General features: G+C 35.6%; 2 protein-coding genes across 4 annotated transcripts in view; one reads left to right on the forward strand and one right to left on the reverse strand.

Moving 5' to 3' along the window:
* LOC21393938 overlaps positions 1–4,803 on the forward strand; it is a 15,943-nt gene extending 11,140 nt beyond the window's left edge. The window contains exons 9-13 of the mRNA XM_024168567.1: positions 639–716; positions 1,174–1,323; positions 1,625–3,337; positions 3,479–3,550; positions 3,763–4,803. Of these exons, the coding sequence (XP_024024335.1) occupies positions 639–716; positions 1,174–1,323; positions 1,625–3,337; positions 3,479–3,550; positions 3,763–3,822 (2,073 nt within the window). The 3' untranslated portion in view covers positions 3,823–4,803. The remainder of the gene's footprint in view (positions 1–638; positions 717–1,173; positions 1,324–1,624; positions 3,338–3,478; positions 3,551–3,762) is intronic.
* Positions 4,804–8,811: 4,008 nt separating this feature from the next.
* LOC21393940 (CTD small phosphatase-like protein 2) lies at positions 8,812–14,920 on the reverse strand. Of its 3 annotated transcripts, none has more exons than XM_024168574.1 (7): positions 14,891–14,920; positions 12,878–13,138; positions 12,331–12,464; positions 11,556–11,655; positions 10,691–11,227; positions 9,983–10,320; positions 8,812–9,298 (listed from the first exon to the last, which is right to left on the reverse strand). In XM_024168574.1, exons 2-7 carry the CDS (start codon positions 13,044–13,046, stop codon positions 9,140–9,142), a joined length of 1,437 nt encoding a protein of 478 aa, XP_024024342.1. In that variant the 5' UTR covers positions 13,047–13,138; positions 14,891–14,920; the 3' UTR covers positions 8,812–9,139. The 3 variants fall into 3 exon arrangements, with proteins under 3 accessions (XP_024024342.1, XP_024024343.1, XP_010100996.2); XM_024168575.1 differs by lacking the exon at positions 14,891–14,920 and adding an exon at positions 14,431–14,667 and having other exon boundaries at positions 10,691–11,224; XM_010102694.2 differs by lacking the exon at positions 14,891–14,920 and adding an exon at positions 14,431–14,667.

The following is a 14,920-nucleotide window of genomic DNA, read 5'->3' on the forward strand; positions in this document are numbered from 1 at the left end:
GTCCTACTACAACCATTGAGGAGCCTATGAGTGTGGATTGATAAAGATGGTTGATGTTGCAATGCTTGCTTTGGATGGATTTGAATTAAGATTTAAGCCTCTATGTTTGTTTTGCTTAAGCTATTTGTTTTATGTTAAGACTAATTTATAAGTATTTGATGTTGGATGGACTACTTTGCTTCATGTTTGATGTTAGATGGACTGATAAAGATGGTTGTTATTTCTATTTAATGATGAAGTTTGAATATTATATTGAACTTTAAGTCTTTAATTTTTTGAATGTTGAAACCGACCACCCAACTCACCCCGCACCGCCCCAACCCAACCCGAACATCGTTGGATTGTGAAATTTTTCTAATATCGTTGGGGCGAAATATGTGCAACCCGCACCCTTTGGGGCGGGGAAAAAAAAATCCTACCCCGCACCAACCCAACCCATGAACAGCCCTAGGTAAGTGGCACCCTGTGTACAAGTATTTTTTCCCCCTCTGTGCATGTATTTTCATTTTTTTTTTTTGGCTTGAAGCTATGAATTTTGCATTTGCAAGTCAATATTTCCTTCTTTCAGCCCTACATCACAGACCAGTGTTTGATATTGCTATGAATTTTTTTTTTTTTTTTTTTTTTTTTGGTTACAGATCGATGGTGCAGATGCTGCAAGAGATGTCTTAATAGATGGCATCAAACGCTTGCCTGATTGCATGTTACTTTTGGAGGTATATATGGCCTTCCATTATCTAGTCATAGCACTGCTTCCAAAACTTCCATTCACCTATATAATGTTTACAGAAAAACCTGCCTCTGCCTGTATGTCGTTTATAAAATATATTAAAAAAGAAGGGCACGTTTTTGGTTTGATTTTGCATAAGAGTCTCGCAACAGCATTTAATAGGTTCTGATTTTTTTGATTCAAAATGACTAATAAGAACTAGAAAGGGCTTGTTTTGAAATCAGGTTTCCTTTTGGTTGCTTCACGCTAAGCAATGTAAGGAATGAGCACTTTTTTGTAACTTTAAGAATTGAAGGAATGTTATACAACTCTGTTTGGTTTGCATAGACCCATGACCCCTTGTCTTCCTTTTCTTTGCATTTCTGTTTGTTTAAGAAAATTCTCGTTTCTCATTTTCCCTTTTTGTTTTCTACAAAAGAGATGCCTGATTCTTGATTCTACAGGAGTTAATAAATTTTGCTATAGCAAATGGTGGGCAGCGGCATATACACGTGGTGGACTGTGTCATAAATAACGCAATATCTCTAGGGTCAGATGCATCTCAATGTCTGAATGCCAAGGATGCAGAGGATGTTTCAAGATTGTATATAGAGGTTAAAGAAAATCTATCTTTGTTCTTATTAATGTGGAAAGTACAATACTTTCCACCATATTTCTAATATAGGAGTTTACATCAGAATCCCAAGAGGAAAAAGGATGAAGCATAAATTTGCACTATTGTGCAACTAATTCTGATCTCTATTTAGATGTGGATCGTTCCTTGGACACACGATCAACCATCAAGAATTTTGCATTTATTACTTTTCTTTTCCTTGTTATATTGAAAATTTATTCCACTCCATCTACTGCTAATGTTTCTAATAAATGTATTCTTGGGGTTGTCAATTTTAGCAGTTTGTTGACCTTTGTGGAACCATTCACGACGTAAGGAAGGCATGGAATCGGCACATAAGACTCTTTCCACGCTCTGTACGACCAGCTTTTCACAAGAAGCCAACTACTAATATGATTGTCACTAAGCATCAACAGTCGTCTCGAGATTGTAATCCTGACGACCTGGTAAAGCTGCCTTTTGAAGACAAGAAAACATTACTGCTAGAAAATTATGATTCCAGGTCTGGCCAGGATTCCGCTAATCATATATCAGACCAGAAAGTGCCAGCACGAAAGACTGATGATATTCAATTTGAGCAAGCCCTCACTAACCAATTTCAATCGGGAGAAGCTGATAGTGATGCACGAAAGAGAGAGATATCACCATCTTTTGAAGTTCCTGAGCAGTTGAGAAAAGATATGCCAGAAACAAATGTGTCATCTATACGTTTAGTAGACTCAGAAGCTTCCGAGGAGCCCAGAGAAGATACTACCAAATATCAAGTTGCGGAAGGAACTGAATCTGAACAAGCTCTAAAAGAACTCTCAAGTGGAGATGAACTTAAGCAAGATTATGATCATGAGCCCGAGCAATATATGAAGACGCTTTCATTGGATAGTCTTTCTTTACATCCTCGGGATAATTCATCTGTAGATTTAAATCCATCTGTGTCTTCTGCGTGTGAAATTCCTCAGGATGCCAGCAATGTGGAGGAAAACATGTTAGAGAGCAATCAGCACAATGGTGATGAAGGTTCTCTTACATACAATGAAAAAAAAACTAACACTTTTGATTCCCCTCGAACTGAAACCGAAGAGGTTAATTTCTCATCTTCCAGGAGCCATCGAAGTCCTATTTCAACAGAGCCCCCACATCAGCCATGTATGCCTGCAAATAGCAGCGGAAACTGGCATCAAATGAACAACACTGGTAAATTTCGAAGAGAATCCAAATTTGGGTCACAAGCGCACTTACAAAGAAGATCATATCAACATCAGCGGCGGGTTTCTCCACAACAACACCCACGAGCTGAATGGGGCGGTCCAATGTCTAAGAGTCAAGGTTACCCCTCGCAGGTTGCGTCTCCACATAGCCCACAAATTCAGCAAGGCAGCCAAGGTCAACATCAATATCAAGCACCTCCTGATAATGTAACACCGCCACCACCAAGTACCTGGCCTTTGCAGAATATGCAGCAACCAAATTACGCCGCATCACCTCAGACAATACAAAGTAGTGGAGATCATGGGATGCAAAACAGCCAAGCTTATAATCAAATGTGGCAATATTATTACTATCAGCAGCAACTTTTTCAGCAACAACAGCAGCTGCAATCGCCTCAGCAACAACAGCAGCTGCAATCGCCTCAGCAACAACAGCAGCATTTGCATTTATACCAACAGTATCAGCAGCAGCAACAACTTCAGCAGCATTATTATTCTCATCCGCAACCTTATCAACAGCTTCAGCTTCAACAACAGCAATACAATCAGCAGCACTATCCGCCGCAGGAGCAACTTTATCAACAACCTCAGCAACAGCAGCAATTTTATCAACTTCCTCAGCAGCAGCAACTTCAGCAACAACAACAGCACCAGCTTTACATGCAACAAGTAGTACAGCAACAACCACCACCACCACCACCACAACAACAACAAATAGAACAAAAACAACACCAGCAGCAAAACAGTCAATCACAAGTTCAGGAATTACATGGCACCTATTATCAACAGGTATGTCTTAAGAATCTGCTTTCAGCAACAAATATTTACTCCCTCTCCTTTCAAAACATGTATGTTATGTGTTGTGATGAGGGTATTACTGCATCACATACTATTTTGGTTTATTGACCTTTTGTTCTTGCTGACCAATAGAACGCTTCTTTTGAAAACAATGGAACTAGTCAGTCGGTCCCAGAACCAGCATCGCATAGTATGGCTTCTCAGGTGAGAGCAACATGGTTTGTAGTTAAGATATTACATAGCAGAGAGCAACACATAGCAGCCATGAATGCACTAATAAGAAGTAGGGGCTCTGGTTATTACCCTTTAGGTTATAGAGAGGTGGAAAATGCACCATTATATAATTGTCCAATATCTTGCTTAAGAGGCTCTCCGCAAATTATATATTGATACTACTCTCTTTTGGGTTTGTGTAGGACCAAGAAATACCACCATCAGATGCAAGAGAACCAGGTTTATCTGCTGCATCTCTCTAATTCCCTACAGCGATCTCGAGGGAAACAATGATGTCGGTTAATGTGGGTTCCAATCCATTCTGCCTAGTCTTGAGAGTTTAAAACAGTTCACCGGCTGGAAATGGGAATTTCTTAGCTTTATCGGTATATTGATAAAGTAACCCTGTTGTTGTGTTGACTTTACCTGAGGTCTTTGGCATATCAATGAAAAGTTTGAGCTTCCAGTGATTTCCAAGTGCACTCAACATGTTCATATGGCATTGAGCCAAAAGTCCGGGCTTGTTTAAGCTACTAGGGGAAATGACACCAAAGAAATCAAAGCTGGGGGGTTTTTTTTTTTCCTCTTTGGTCAAGGATTATCTTTAAACTAAGGTTGCGTTTGGTACGAGGGTTCTAGAACCGAAATTATGATTCTGGTTCAAACCTTTGTTTGTTTGCAAAAAGTAAAAAATAGTTCTTGAAAACCAGTGTTTAGTTTATATGGTTTTGGTTTAATATTTGAATCCTGATGTGATGTTTTAAATCGAAATCACTCTAAAAACTAACATCACCTCCCCCCATGATTTTGGATGGTTTAAACCTCCGGTTCTGATTCTAGTTCTAGAATTATGTTTTGGACCCAAAGTTCAAATCCTAAATCATGGTTCTAGTTTTAAAACTAAAACTATCCTAATTTGAACTCTTATACCAAACGCAACCTAAGTTCAGAACCAAAAGGAAATTGAATTCTATGCTTTCTTTTTTTTTTTTAGTAGGACTTGAGAGATCCGAAGGGATGGAAGATGAGCGGCTTCTTAACTATCTTCTCTTGTCATCGGTTGGAAAGAAGCAACAAGTAAACACTTTGATCTAATCATGTTGTCTTGTTGGATAACCAAGATAAAAGGGTTTCAGAATAGCTACTTCATTTCATTGTTCTTTTTACCAATTGTTTCTGGGGGAAACGTTTACTAATCTTCATTACATTAGATTACTGCTTATCTAATAATACATTACTGACGAATAAATACAACGAACATTGCGCGTTCTATGATATTTGATTGAATTTTTACGATTTTCACACGCTTTTGGTATTTGTCCTTTATTCCAACCACACTCGAGAACTTTCTTTGCTTCAGCTAATAAGATTAAGCCACAAGTTTAAGAAATTAATTATCCATTTGTTTCGCAGATTTAGACCACTATTCTCCACTATCCTTGATTAGAAGAAAGAATTATATGAACTGATTTGTGTTTATCTTTAGATTTCTGACTACTCTAGGCTCAAGGGAAGCCTAAGCCTAGTACCCGAGAAATTTGAAAAATAAAAATATAAAATACAAAAATGGGGCTTTAACATTCTAATTCTAATTTCCTCATTCAGCATACTACCATCAATGTCGAACGTGCAATCACATTTATACAATATTAATCTGCATAAGTCACTCAATTTTGTAGCCTATAAACAGGTTTCCAAGAACATCTTAGTGGTTTAGAATAATCAAAGGACCAAAGAAAATGCAAGTAGAATTTAAATCACATTTGACAAGAAAATTTGAGAAAATTTCAAAAGGAATCCAATGACACAAAAATGTCAGATAAAAAGCCTGTATTCTTCCTTGTTCAAGACCAAGGTTAGTAAGCTGCTATATGCAAAATTGGATGGAAAAGTTTATTAATGCCAATCACTTGTTCAACTGTTACTACTCTTCAGAGTGGCACGGCAATTCAACACGAGTTGCTAATTTGCAATGCTTATTCACAAGTCATCCTTTTTATTCAGTTGACAGACCGAGCCGCAAACGCGATTTTATTCGGAAACAAACTAAAACTAGAGCAAGTCATTGTTAAGAATATATTCCATGAGTAAAGGAGAATGGAAAGAAGAAATAATTACATAAATAGAGGGAGGGACAATTAGGATGCTGAATTAGATCATCCATAGATCGGAAAAAAGTTCAAAAAGTTCACAGCAAGAAGAATAAAAATCGCTATTTTAGGTGCTATAAGAAATGGATAGCAGCACAAGAACATGTTACATAATTTCTTCTACATCCAATGAAAATTTGGCCACTGGCTCAATATAGAACAAACATATCACAGCAATATTAAATGATACAAAGTGGATAGAAGTCTAAAAAATATGGTAATAATACAATGGTCAACAAATGAAATTACACGACTAATTCTTTTATTTTTCTGGGATGAGTTATGAGTACGTAGTTAACTTGTTCTCAATGTTGTTTCACATTCACAATATATATATATATATATATATATATATATATATATATATTCTCTGAATTGGGGGGGAAAAAGGGCTCGTGCTGCTCTAAATACCTATACCTATATCAGAAGGATTAGCAGCAACAACACTCTGCTTACCTACTAATTTGGCATTAGCAGAAAATCTATTACAGTTCTCCGAATGACCTGCAGACAATGCATGCAAAATCATAAGAGTAAGAATGTCAATTCTAGCAGAGATAATGACAAGCAGGGATGATTAATCATACAACCCATAAACCATTATCTCTGCCTCCCACAATTCTTTTAGGTATCAAGCAAATATGGAATTTTTAAGCCATTTCTGTCTCCACACTCTAGCAGCCCATATCAGGAGGCCCCTCCCAGATTGCCAATTTGATCCATCTATCTACTCACTCAGTCTCCTATGTGCACAATTTGTTTCCTTAACTCAGAAATTTCTAAATTTAGATTCTTCAAAAAGTTACTGCAAGAGTTATATGCATCGCTGTAGAGGATGATGTTCTTGACACTCGTTGTTTTGCTCTATATCTCGCTCGATCCCATCTTTACCAATGAGACTCATTATATTGTCTCATTGCTCTCATAGAAACCCTGATGTACAGAAAAATGTTATCTATAGCTTTATATTATTAGCAAGGAACTATTTACATCAGACTAGTATCCTCGCAACACAGATAAAATTAACTAACTGGAATGCCAACATCGATCCGTCTTCCCTTGGGAAGCTACCTCTCCTGGTTCTTATAGAATCACTCATATTACTAAGCACAAACCACACAACAAGGTTATAGAAAACGGGGGAGGCAAGTAATAATTGAGGTAAAATAATGTGCGTCAGAACATGAAAAGTAATGCATTGAGAAAAAGATTTTCACACAGATAGGAGCTAAGTTAAAGATCTTGAAAAGTAGATAAACAAACAAATAAATTAAAAAATTAATAGAAAACAGACCGTAGATTTTGCTATAAGAGGAAATAAAAAATAAAAAATGCATCTAGGAGACAGAAGAAAATGATTCTTGAACAGAGAGACATTATAGGGAAAGTGTTAATCTGCTTAAATAAACAGACAAGGATGAAATACCTTACAGCTTTCAAATACCTGGGCAAAAGAAGGTTGATAAAGCAAATATGAACCTGATTAATGCTCAGAAGACTCAGTCCAACCATGACTGCATGAGATATTAAAAACGGTTTATATTGGTTTCAAGAATATATTGTCACCAAACCCAAATTTTCCTGGAGTAAAATTTTTCCATCCTCTTCCGCATTATACTTCCTATGTGAACTAAAATCGATTTAATGTCATGCGAACAGTCATTTTCAATCTTCTGTGTTCTCAATTTGGAAAAATAAATGAAAATATCGACTCCAATAATTAAAAAAACACGCAGACTAGCATCCTTAGGGCATCTGTTGCAACAAAAATAAGATAAAGACGCAGACTTTCATATCCTTCTACTAATAGTATTCTCACATTAAATACCAAATGCGGGCCTAACAGGAGAGCTTCCCATACAGTGATACCTTAGCTTAATTAGGTAAAGTTGTGTACTTTTGCTGCCTTTCCCAGCCTTATTATCAACAATAAGGTGCAACTGCAACAGGATTTGCAGCACGCACTTTCTCCTCTTGAGACTTATAGCAAAAGCCTAGAAGATACTCTTCCCTAAAGTTAAAAATACTTGTTTACATCATGGTCTCTGCTTCTCTGTTAAACTCGAAGAACAGTTTTTTAGGCCTGATGACAGCTAAACTTTATCACTCTGTAATTTCATAATGCTCTCCACACAAGTAAACTATACAAGACTAATACGCTTTGGCACCTTATAGACCTGAGTAGCTTCATCACATAAAATCAAGCATCTCACAATGTGCGAAAGCATCCATATTTCAAAAGGCTTGTCGTGTGTTCAAGGGGGGAAAAAAAATTACAGCACACAAGAATCAAGATGTTCACTGTAGCATATGGAAACACATTTTAGAAGTACCAAGTTATCAAAGAAAACTCGGAAAGAAACGAAATTAAACCATAATGATGGAATTATAGTGCTCTAAGAGCTATATCTCCTACTGAGATGGTATTAATTATTGAGGACCAAAGCCAATTATGGGAAAAAGAAGAAAGAAGCTCACATCAAGGGTCATATTATATGAATGACTGCGTAGAATGTTCCCTTGCCATATACGAGAAATAAGGACCTGCTTTAAACTATCTCCCATTTTTCTTCATATTCTATTTTTTTTTTCCTTCTATTTGCATGCTTGCTTTTTTCCTTGTTTCTTTTCCTTTTTAACAAGTCTTTGCCCTGGTATTTGAGTTTCAGGTTTTTCGTGTTTCACATGTTAGTCATACAAGTATCATATTATCTTCATTCATTAGGCTTAGTACTATTTTTTTATTGTAGACATATCGTTGATTAAATTGTTATGAAAATCATCAAACTTCAAGACTATCTCAAGATTCCAGGGTTCAAATTTAAGCATTTCCTTAAGGACGATTTATTTAAACTGGTACTAATTATGTTTCTTTCTAGTTTCTACCAAAATCAACTTTCTAGAGATTCTCTATGAATAAGTCGCTTTGAATTATGACCTGCTGTCATTCTTTTAAACAACTACATTAGGCTTGTCCCTCTATATTCACTGCATGGACTTCCTATTCCCACTATGATATAAGCACTACAACTAACTACAAAAGCATTAACTAACACCACAAGAATGAACATACAAATACAGATGCTAAGGGTCAGCAAGAAATTGTTAAAAGCAATTCTGCAAGAATTACATTTCACAATATAACAGTAATTCATGTACACCCACTTAAACTGTACAATCGAAATAAACAAGACATACCCTAAAATTACCTTTGAAAAACAATTAGACAGAGCATTCCGGAGAGAAACCAGCTGAGAGGATGGAAGAAAGGGAAAGTAGTAATGCCTAACTCAAAGTAAGAAAAAAAATTGCTGACTATATAGTTAATACCTCAAGGCTTGAAAGTAAAGATATCTGAGATAGATTAGACACGAAATTTTGCTAAAAATCAACAAGGGATAAGGGACTGAAATAAGAATGACAAGGGCTCTTATTCCTTGTTACCAAATTTCTTGGCAATGATGGGCCGAACATCATCAGCGTCTACAAGAGTCTCTAAGAAGGGAAGTAATGCAATTAGTGCCCTGTCTGCTGGATCATCAAACCAACTCTTTATTGGAATCCCATTATTCACTTGCAAGCGAAACACCTGAAATGATTTGAACAGAACAAGGATTAGGTACTTTAAAAAAAAATCAAAAACAAAAACAAAAAAAAAAAAAAAATCAAAAATCCAACAATGGCTAGTTTATTTCTTCTACTTTCACTTCTTCCCCGGCCCGCGCTTTTCTGGCAACCCTTTCCCTATGCTAGTAGACACCTTTTCCATGTCAGCACTAACCAAGCTGAACCAACCTTATCTTCTATCATTTTATGACTGTATCTCTTGTCCTTTCCCACAAATCAACTTAGTGAAGGACTATTACAAAAATTGCTTCCTTAGTTGTCTATCTCAATTCTATCAATAAAAGTTTCATAAGATTCTCCTTCCTTTGTGTGTATTTTCACAACATTTTTTTTTTTTTACCACTTCCCAGAAAAAGCAAGGTTGAAATCGTGATAAATTACCAAGTAAAACTAAGCCATATCCCATATCTGTGTATGGTGGCGGCAATATTTGTAGAGAATTGCAACTCTTTTCACACAAAAACATGATGATTGAGAAGGATTAACATCTCTCAAATGAAAAACATAACATAATCCAATCTAGAAAATCCCCATCAGCCAAAAGAAAAAACACTCAGCAAAACTCAATGGAAAAAAAAAAGGACCGCGAAAAATTAAAAGGGCTCAGAACAATCAAACAATAGTACAAGTTAGGCACGAGATGTACCTGTGGAGAATTATCAATTATAGCAACTTTTGCAAGGTCAACACCTAAAACTGTCAAATCTTTAGTGTAACTGCCATCTGAGAAGATGCATGACTCACGATAAACTCGCCGAGATATAAGCTTTTGATCTGGATCCAGAATATCAAGAAGCTGCTCCGCATATATGCTTTGGCTGGCAGTAAAAATCACAACTTCAAACATCTCAGCAACTCGCTCCAAGAATGTTCTGAGGTAAGGCCTCTTTCTTACATAGACAGTGTGCTCTTTCATGTTGAAAAAAACAGTAAAGGTGAAGTCCGCATCATCACAAGGATCCAATGTAGAATGGACGAGTGTTTCTGCATTATGAAAACGGGAGATTAACCACTTAAAACATACAAGCAAACACATGTAGATTATGTTGTTCCTCTTAATTAAGACCAATTTAATTGACTGTCTTCTCACTATTTCGCCTTCTTCTGCTTATGAGAACCCATATCTTGAGGAATCTAATAACATCAATTGCAAAACTGCATACTTAAACTGGGCCAAAGTTAAGAAGTTGGCAGAAGTAGTAATTGAACTGACCAATTGCTCCCAGAAGTATTAGTTACAATATTTCAAAGAAATAATAAGTACTAGTTACAAAAAACAGATTCAAATGCAGAATATGATCAGTTGAGAAGTACACAATATGGTGACTTGGTCATTGCAACTCAATAGACGTACCATCCAAATCAAGTACTAGAGTTATTAGCTTCCTTTTAGGAATGTCTTCAGGCAATTCATTCCGTTGAAAATTGGACACCACATCTGATAATTCCGGCAAATTTCTTATGAACAACTGTGGATCAAAACATTCTGCCTGATCTGAGTCAGAAGAGTTAACAGCAGTATCCTGGTCGCAAGGTCTAATCTGTTCGATTGCTAGGAACAAGCCAGAATTATTTGGATCCACTATCGCTTGTTCACATGATTTTTCATCATTGCAGTTACTGCTTCGAATAGAGTCCTCTAACAAAGGCAGTACCATGTATTTCTCAGAAACATCAAACAGCACATTTGGCTCCGAATGCTTGTAATTCGAGAAGCAATTTGTTTCACTAGTATCATCAAATGCATTCCCATTAAAGGGAAAGCTTGTGACGATCATGTCAGAAATGTAGAAGTCTGACACATCACAACTTTGATAGTCGTCTGAACTTCGGTTCTCATCACTGTCATCGGCTCCTGACCAAGATGTGCTGGGATACTTCTCACTCCCTACTGCAGGTTGATAAAAAAGATTACAATACCATATACAAGCGCTTCACAAAACATAACAAAACAAACTCTGCTAGGTAAATTTCTCAAACTAAAATTACATTTTTGAAGCATACTAGTAGTTTAATTTTCTCTCCTTTCATCCTACAACTACATTTTATCCTCAAATTGGCATGTGCATTTTTGTCATGTTAGTGTGCGGTATCAATCCTCGTTTGTAGGTTATCTTTTATTTCCTAAGGGTAAAGGGTAACAATGTCAATCTTGTGCGTATTCCACAGAAACACCTAATGGGGCATAACTATGTCATTGGCCCTTTCAACACACATACCTGCATCATTGCCAATATTTGCCTCACTATGGAATTCAACAGACTCTAAAGAAGGAGAGAAAATAGTCTCCAAGTTTGATTGGCAAGCATGGCTAGACTCCTGCAAATGATAAAAAGAAATAAGTATACTACAAAATCATATGTGAAAAGTATTAACTTTTTGAACGATAAGGGAAGTAAAAAGTGCAAAGGGTAGAAATATAGTAATTTTCCCTTCTCTGTAAATAATTATGACTAAACAAAACCAATTTATAAACTGGCTAATTACAAATAGAAGTCTTTTATAGACTAATGTTAGCTTTTAAAAGAAAAATTCCTACTACCCATTATCCGACATATTCCGAGATTGGCAACTGCAATATGACAGTGTTGCCATTGAAGCCTCACATATTTAGCAACATAACAAACTTTGACATCTATTCCACTTAACGCCTTTCAATAATCAGCAACTCCAAGCTTGCTAGAACTTTTCTCACTTGAGAAAATTGCATAAAGCAACAGAAACTTACAACACTCTCAAAACTCAGCTATATACTATCAAAAAAATACACATATACTAGAAGGTAGAAATGGCAGACACTTTGGAAAATGCCCAAGCATTTTCTTAGGAAAAGAAAAAAGAAATATTTCTCGTTCATAAAGGATAAGAAATGACGTCTACAGTACCAAGAAAAGCTAATTATGAAAAATTATCGCACAAAATGACAGACTAAAGAAACTTAAATTTCAAGAAATACCGTTACTTCTCATTGGATAGAGTAAATAACTATTTTACCATTCTTCCCATAGTTGTAGAATCACAAGATTGCTTCAGAAACAGAGAATTTTCTTCATCTAGAAACTCTCGATAATAATCGACCTCTTCATGGCATGCAATGTCCTTAGCAGAAACTTGAATACTTGTATAAACTACGAGAAAAGTTAAAAGGTAGTTGGAAAGGATTAGCGCCAATCTAAATAGCAAGGCAAATTATAACAGCAGACAATCACGCATTTCATAGTCGATGAAAATAAATACTTTTCTTAGTAATAACATGTTTAGTCGATGAAAAGAAATATTCTAAGTAAAAACACGTTTTCTCAAATTCATATCAATTCGCTCTTTAAAGTCCAGGCAACAAAACCAGGCAGCTTATTAAAGATATTAAAAAATACTACTTCCTTTTGCTGCCTATTGGTGGACCCTGTAGCACACTAAACGATAAATTACTTAAAAAGTGAAGAAGGAACTGATAGGATATAGCTAGAGCTGCAAGACTGGGAACTCAAAATTCATGTCTGATTGAAGTCTACAACAGAACTTAACATCAAAATATGCTTACCATCCTGACAATTCTGTAAGCAAGCATCAAGATCTGCTGTACATTCAGGAACTCTGACAGGCGAGCATGCTTTTTTGGAAATTATACTCGACTTTTGACATATACGAAGACCATTTTTTTCTCTTAAACAGCCCGTGCTTGATTGGGTCTTCATTTTTAAAGATGGCATTTGCTCTAGACTTGTGATATATACAACCAACTTGATCCAGGAACATCAGCGGGGAAAGAAAACCCTCAGGTCGAACCAAGCAGCACAAGTGACTATAAAAATAAATAAATAAATAATCAAGAAAAGAATCACAAAAATTGAATACAGAACAAATTATTATGATTATTTTCATAAAATTTAATTAACATGGGTATGCAACTGGAGAGATCAGTTACTGAGCTCTGTGTACTTGTGGTATTAGTATTACACCGGTGAAACAAAATCAATGGGATTTAAAAATGCAAAAAATTCACTTCAATTAAAAATTCAAATGTTTAAGAATCCTGTTGAAGTGCCATTTTTTTTTCCAAAGAATCATCTATTTCAAAGTAGCTTACACATCAATAGTTAATAAGCATTTAGTCACTAAACGTATAAAGGCGGTTTAAATCTATCACAATAAAAACTTAAAGCGTTGATGACAGTTATCATTCTCACACAGACCGCATCGTCACCACAGCAATAATTACATGAAAAGAATTTTTGAAAAATACATTACTGCAAGAAAGATATTAATTAAACTTATAAATTTCCTTTAAAGTATTAGTACCTTTAATATTTTGGAGTATTCAATTTATTCGTCTCTCTATTAATAAAAGAGTACTAAGGTCTTTAATGAGTCAGTTGTCCCTCTAAACAGAAGTCAAAGTGTCGTAAAACTTGACTCGTAAGCTTCTTGATTTTAGAACTAAGGGTCTAACTTGGGGTTCAACTGATTCCTTAAATATTCTAATAAGATGACATTCCACTTTTCATGGGTGATTTTGAGAATTTCCCAAGGAAAATGTAGGAGATACGCGTTATATTTCCAAGGAGATGCCACTTTCATCACAGTTTTCCAGCCACAAATCCTTGTTTCTAGTTTGTTTTCAACACTTAACTGATAAAGACACAACAAATTGGCTTGTCCTTGTCGTTCCAATAGGCAAAAACTACAAATAAAAGGCCATGGCTCATAAAAAAGAGCCAAAACTCAAAGCTCGAATTAGTACAAGACAAGACCATCCCCACTCCTCCAATTACCATCACCAAACGAATTTAGGTTTGTTATGTATTTGTGAAACAATTGATGACTTGGGTCTTCAACATGACTCTAAATTAGACCAAAATAGAATCTAAAATTCCAACCTAGTAACTTCATCAAGTATTGTCTTTTTTTTTATCATTGAAAAAGGTATTGTCAGATTGGACTTGAAACAAGCAAAATTAATGAAAACAAATAAATAAATAAAAATCAATGTTCACAAACATCAATTAAAAGCAGCAATTCAAAAGAATAACTATTTGATAAGATACACAAAATTGTTGAAAACAAGAAACAAAAAGAGACTAAGAAAAAGCATACCAATTAGATATAAAGTCCGGAAACCCAAAACCCACATCACAGAACACCAAAATTCTTCAAGTAAACGAGGAGAAATTAAGGTCAACCCAAGTGAGTTTCATTTCCCTCAAACCCAGAAAAATGAGAAACCGACAGAATTACAATACCAGAAGCGGCTAAACAAAAACATTCTCTCTCTCTCTGTTCTCAAAACCATAAATTAAAGAAGTAAAACCCCAGAAAAGACCAAAGCTTTAGACTTACCAAATTATATGCAGTCAAACTATCAAATTACAGTAAAAATTGAAAATAAAAGAAAATTTGTAGACAAGAGTAAAAAAAAAAAACAGTTAATACAAAATTGAAGACGAAATAGTTTGAGTTAAAAATAGAAAATAAAAGAAAATTTGTAGACAAGAGTAAAAAAAAAAACAGTTAATACAAAATTGAAGACGAAATAGTTTGAGTTAGCCATACATACCCGTAGAGAGAGCAGAAGGCTCTCTCTCTC

The sequence above is a fragment of the Morus notabilis genome, unplaced genomic scaffold, assembly GCF_000414095.1.
Source record: "Morus notabilis unplaced genomic scaffold, ASM41409v2 Scaffold1445, whole genome shotgun sequence".
Classification (NCBI taxonomy): domain Eukaryota; kingdom Viridiplantae; phylum Streptophyta; class Magnoliopsida; order Rosales; family Moraceae; genus Morus; species Morus notabilis.